General features: G+C 37.9%; 1 protein-coding gene and 1 long non-coding RNA gene across 10 annotated transcripts in view; one reads left to right on the top strand and one right to left on the bottom strand.

Moving 5' to 3' along the window:
* The window catches only part of LOC106867422 (NGFI-A-binding protein 1), a 223,322-nt gene that overhangs the window by 190,003 nt on the left and 28,459 nt on the right, over nt 1-4,860 (bottom strand). For 4 of the 9 annotated variants that reach the window (XM_014912296.2, XM_014912293.2, XM_014912297.2 and 1 more), the window contains exon 2: nt 4,621-4,749. The exons of 4 other annotated variants lie outside the window; for them this stretch is intronic. In XM_014912296.2, coding sequence (XP_014767782.1) covers nt 4,621-4,730 — 110 coding nt within the window. In that variant the 5' untranslated portion in view covers nt 4,731-4,749. The remainder of the gene's footprint in view (nt 1-4,620; nt 4,750-4,860) is intronic. One more of the 9 variants, XM_014912295.2, reaches the window with a different exon arrangement.
* Nucleotides 1-4,860, top strand: part of LOC128249664 (uncharacterized) — a 15,408-nt gene that overhangs the window by 4,408 nt on the left and 6,140 nt on the right. The window lies entirely within an intron of this gene.

Below are 4,860 nucleotides of genomic sequence, written 5' to 3'. Positions count from 1 at the left end.
TGTTTCAGTCACTAGACTGCGGCCATGCTGGAGCACCACCAAGAAGGGATTTATAGTCAAATGTATCAACCCTAGCATATATATATATATTTTTTTGAAGTCTGGTACTTATTCTGTCGAACTCCTTTGCTGAACTGCTAAACTATGAAGATGTTAACACACCAACACTAATTGTGAAGTATTAGTGAAGGACAAACATACACACACAAACACAGTTGTGTGTGTATATATATATATATATATATATATATATATATATATATTTATGATGGGCTTTTTTCAGTTTCTGTCTTCCAAATCCACTCACAAGATATGCATTGGCTCAAGGCTATTGCAGAAGACACTTGCCCAAGGTTCCACGCAGTGGGACTGGACCAAGAACCATGTGGTTTGGAAGCAAGCTTCTTACCGCACAGCCACACCTGCATCTAGAAAAGGGAGATATTTTTCTTACTTTGTGTTTTTTAATTGCTGTGTTGAGAGGAAAGAACAGGGGCAGTACCAATACCCTTCACAAGCTCACAGAGGCAGGATGTAGTATGGAATCATCTCTTATGTAAAGAGGTAGGGAAGAGAATGCTTAGAAGAGCAAGAGTGAAGAAGAAACTGGTGTGTAGAGAAAGACTACAATATGTAGAGGTAATATATGTGTGGAGGTAAAAATTCTTGAGGAAGACCAAAATATGTAGAGATAAGATGAGCTGAAAGACACTGAGATATATTGACATAAGGTGTGCGTAAACATGCAGAGAGGAAAACTAACAATCCTTTCTATTATAGGTACAAGGCCTGAAATTTGTGGGGAGGAGGGTAAGTCAATTAAATTGACCCCAGTGATTGACTAGTACTTAATTCATTGACCCCCGAAAGGACAAATGGCAAAAGCTGACTGTAGCGGAATTTGAACTCAGAACGTAGGGACAGTTTGAAATGCTGCTAATAGTTCTGCCAGCTCACTGCCTTGACTAAATAATCCTTTCTTCTATAGGCAGAAGGGCCTGAAGTTTGGAGGAGGGAGGGGGGTTTAGTCGAGTAGATCGACCCTCCCTCCCCCAGTGCTCCACTGGTACTTATTTCATCAACTCCGAAAGAATGAAAGGCAAAGTCAACCTCAGCCTTGACTAAATAATAAGAGATGAGTTGTGGCTATGGAAAGGGAGAGATAAAGAGGATGAGAAGAAACAAGGTGTGCCAAGGGAAAGAGAGACAGTGAGGTGCACAGACAAGATGGTTGTAGGGGTTACAATGTGTAGATGTCATACATTTGTAGAGAGTCTACTTTGTATAGAAGGGTTAGGTCTTCAGTTTGAGGGTATCTTTCTCCCCTCTTCCCATCAGTCTCAGAGGCCCTAAGAAGGTCCAAGGGCATCAGCTTGTCCCTCCTGACAGATTTAAAAAAGGGTTAATTGAAAAAATGGTGGTGTAGGTGCATGTATAGGTAAGAAACAGGGTGTTGTGGTGGCAAAGATAACTGTGTAGAGGGGTATTTTATAGTCAAGAAGTCAGGAAGAGGGCAGTGCAGGAGAGGTAGCCATGCAGGGATTGGGTCAGGAAGAGAGCTATGTAAATAGGGGCTGCAATGTATGGGGTAAAGAAAAAAAAAGCGGTATAGGGTTGGGGTGTGGTCTGCAGTGTAGAAGGTAAGAAAGAGAACTGTGTAGATGGGGATTGCCTTGTAGTAAGGAAAAAGACCTGTGTGGGGAGTGACTGCAGACTCGAAGGTTAAGAAAGAGGGCTGTTTAGTGAGGAAGTAGCCGGTGGAAGGAAGTGTACAGAGGCAAAGTTAATGAAGGAAGTGCGTGAAAGAGGGGGGGGGGTAGAAGAAATAGAAGTGGAGTGCATGATCATGTTGAAATAGGGGAGAGGGTGCGTCAGCAAAGTGGTAGAGAAAAAGGGGAGAATAAATACGTATGGGTGTGAATGTGTGATAATATAATATTTAGAAGGGAGGGGGACAAGGTATGAAAAACAAAATTGGGTGGGGGGGCTTGTATATATATATATGTGTGTATAGGGTGGAGAGAGATGAGGGACTGCACTCATCTGTGTGTGCAAACACAGTTTATACACATTTATAATGCGCGGCGCGCGCGTGTGTGTGTATGTGTGTGTATATACTTAAATGCAGAAAAGTACGTATATTGTTTTTATAGAGAGGGTTTCTCTGCTGTGGAAAACTGTGTACGTGTGGACATGCATTGCTGTAAAGGGAGAAGTGTATGTAGAAATAGACGGAAGTGTGTGTTTATTTGAAGAGAGGTTGTATGTGTGTGTGCGTGTTTATTATTAAAAGGTTTGTGAGTGAAGTAGGGAGGTGTGTGTATGTATGCGTGTTGAACATAAAAAGTGGATATACTTCGTGAATGTGTACGGGGAGTGGGGGGGGGAGAGCCGCTAGTGTGCATGAATGAACATGCGGCTGAGAAGTGTGTGTATATGAGAGACAGAGAGGATGTGTGTGTACGTGCGTGTGTGTAAATGCTTGGAAGGAGCCAAATACGTTATGAAAGTGAAAGTGTAGATGTTGTAAGCACAAGAGAAAGGAATGAAGATGTGAGTGAGAGGGAAAGAGAGAGAGGGGGAGAAGGAGAGAGACTGGAAGTGTACGTATCCAACCGCACCCGGCTTTTTTGCTTTTTTCTGTCTTCCTTTCTTTTTTTAATTTTTTTTTTTCTCACAGAGCATGTTCCTGCAGTTAGTTCGTAATCGTATGATATGTGTGTATGTAGCAGTATTTCTAGTGAAGAATTGGGGGGAAATTATCCATGTAGATACAAGACTTAACGAACAGTGTTGTTTAGACATGCATGACAGACACAAGGGAGAAAAAAAAATACGATCATAAGAAATAAATGAGACAGGTTATACGACAGGTATTACAACATTGTTTTTATGTTTATGTGTTGTTATAAATGTTTGTATTTTAATCTGTGCAACTGGCAATGAACCTGGGCAAATACGGTTACACCAAGACAGCAGACACTAGCTAAATATAAGCATCCACAATGATATACATACATACAAACAAACACACATACACGTAGATATAAACACAAGCATATTTTCATACATATTCATAAATATACACATATAAACATGATACACAACAAATATCTCACACATAAATATATATATATATATATATATATAGGTATGGTTGCATATAATCGACACATGGACACACATGCAGATTGATATTACATATACATAAATGCGTGCACGTATCATTACCAACTATTTTATACAGACACAAATATGCACATTCATATAATCAAAGACACATACGCACAAAAACACATATATATAAGCATACATACAGCAACATATATACGCAAACACACATACTAGACATATACACCTGGTGCCAAGTGGATAAATCTCCGTCCTGGATCAGACGCAAAAATTAAGTATATACTCTGACGATATTATAGTTAGATGAAGAAGGTACCTTCAATGTACCAACAACTTCTCTACAGCAACAAACACGAGTTAGTAAGATTGAGAATATCGGCCAACTAACTATATATCCCTTCCACATGCACTAAAAAAAAAACATATATGAGAGAGAGAGTAAGTGAGGGGAGGGGGGAGACAGTGTGTATGTGTGTCTTTGCGTGTTTCGTTGTGTGTATGCGGTGGCGGTGGTGGGTCATTTATTGCAAGCGAAAATGTTACTCTGAGCTTCACATATCCGATCCGACGAAAATCGGGATGTGAAACAATTTGAGAAGTTTTCAGCTTTCGCAATAAAATCTGATACACTGTATTACACTCTATTTTAATATTGAATACTGTCTTTTGTTCTTTTTTTTTTTATATATATTACTCATGTACATTTATATGTTTGACACACACACACACATTTCAATACATATACGTGTGCGTGTATATATATATATATATATATATATATATATATACACACACACACATATATATACACACACACACATATATATACATATATATATATATATATATATATATGTGTGTGTGTGTGTGTGTGTGTGTATGAGCGCGCGCGCGTGTATTTCTATGTATACATGCACACAATACATAGTTATATGTGAATTTACATAAAGAGTAGATATTTCAACACATAAACTTACACACACACGTACATAAAAACACACACATAAACACGCAATAAAAATTGAAGGTTATGTGAAGTGTTTTTGCTGGTTGAAAATCATTACCCTTACCACCTGATATGGCTGGCCTTGTGCCAAAATTATTATTATTATTATTATTATTATTATTATTATTATTATTATTGTTATTGTTATTATTATTATTGAAAGTGACTTGAATGTTCTGCCAAAGGCTGGCTTTCCGAGCCCTCTCAAAGTTGAACAATCTAGCCTTCTTTGTGAAAACTGGAAGTAAATTTGTTTCGAAATGAATATTTTACTCCACATTTTACAACGATTCTCATATTTACATCTAGTGTTTACAGCCTTTTTTAAAATTAAGACAATACACACACAGCACACCACACATACATACATGAATATGAAAACAAAGACATCACTGGATGCAATACTATATACAGATATATATATATATATACACACACACACGCACAGACACATAGAAACATATGTAGACAGGTGCACGCACCTATGTCGCCCATACATCTTTTCAGCATAACTTGAGTCTGTGTCTTTAGAGTCTCTTCTGGCAAAAATCCTTTCTCTTTTTTTAACCCCTTTCTGATCGGTGGCCTTCATGGCCTTGTTTCGATGATTTCTAATGGAAAAAAACAAAATGAAACAAAAAGAAAACCATTGGCAGCAGCAAGATTATTGTTTTCTTTTCGTATATGGTTATATATTAAAGTATATATATATATATATATAT

Source organism: Octopus bimaculoides, chromosome 17, assembly GCF_001194135.2.
Source record: "Octopus bimaculoides isolate UCB-OBI-ISO-001 chromosome 17, ASM119413v2, whole genome shotgun sequence".
Taxonomy (NCBI): Eukaryota; Metazoa; Mollusca; class Cephalopoda; order Octopoda; family Octopodidae; genus Octopus; species Octopus bimaculoides.
This window is presented reverse-complemented; position numbering and strand designations above follow the sequence as displayed.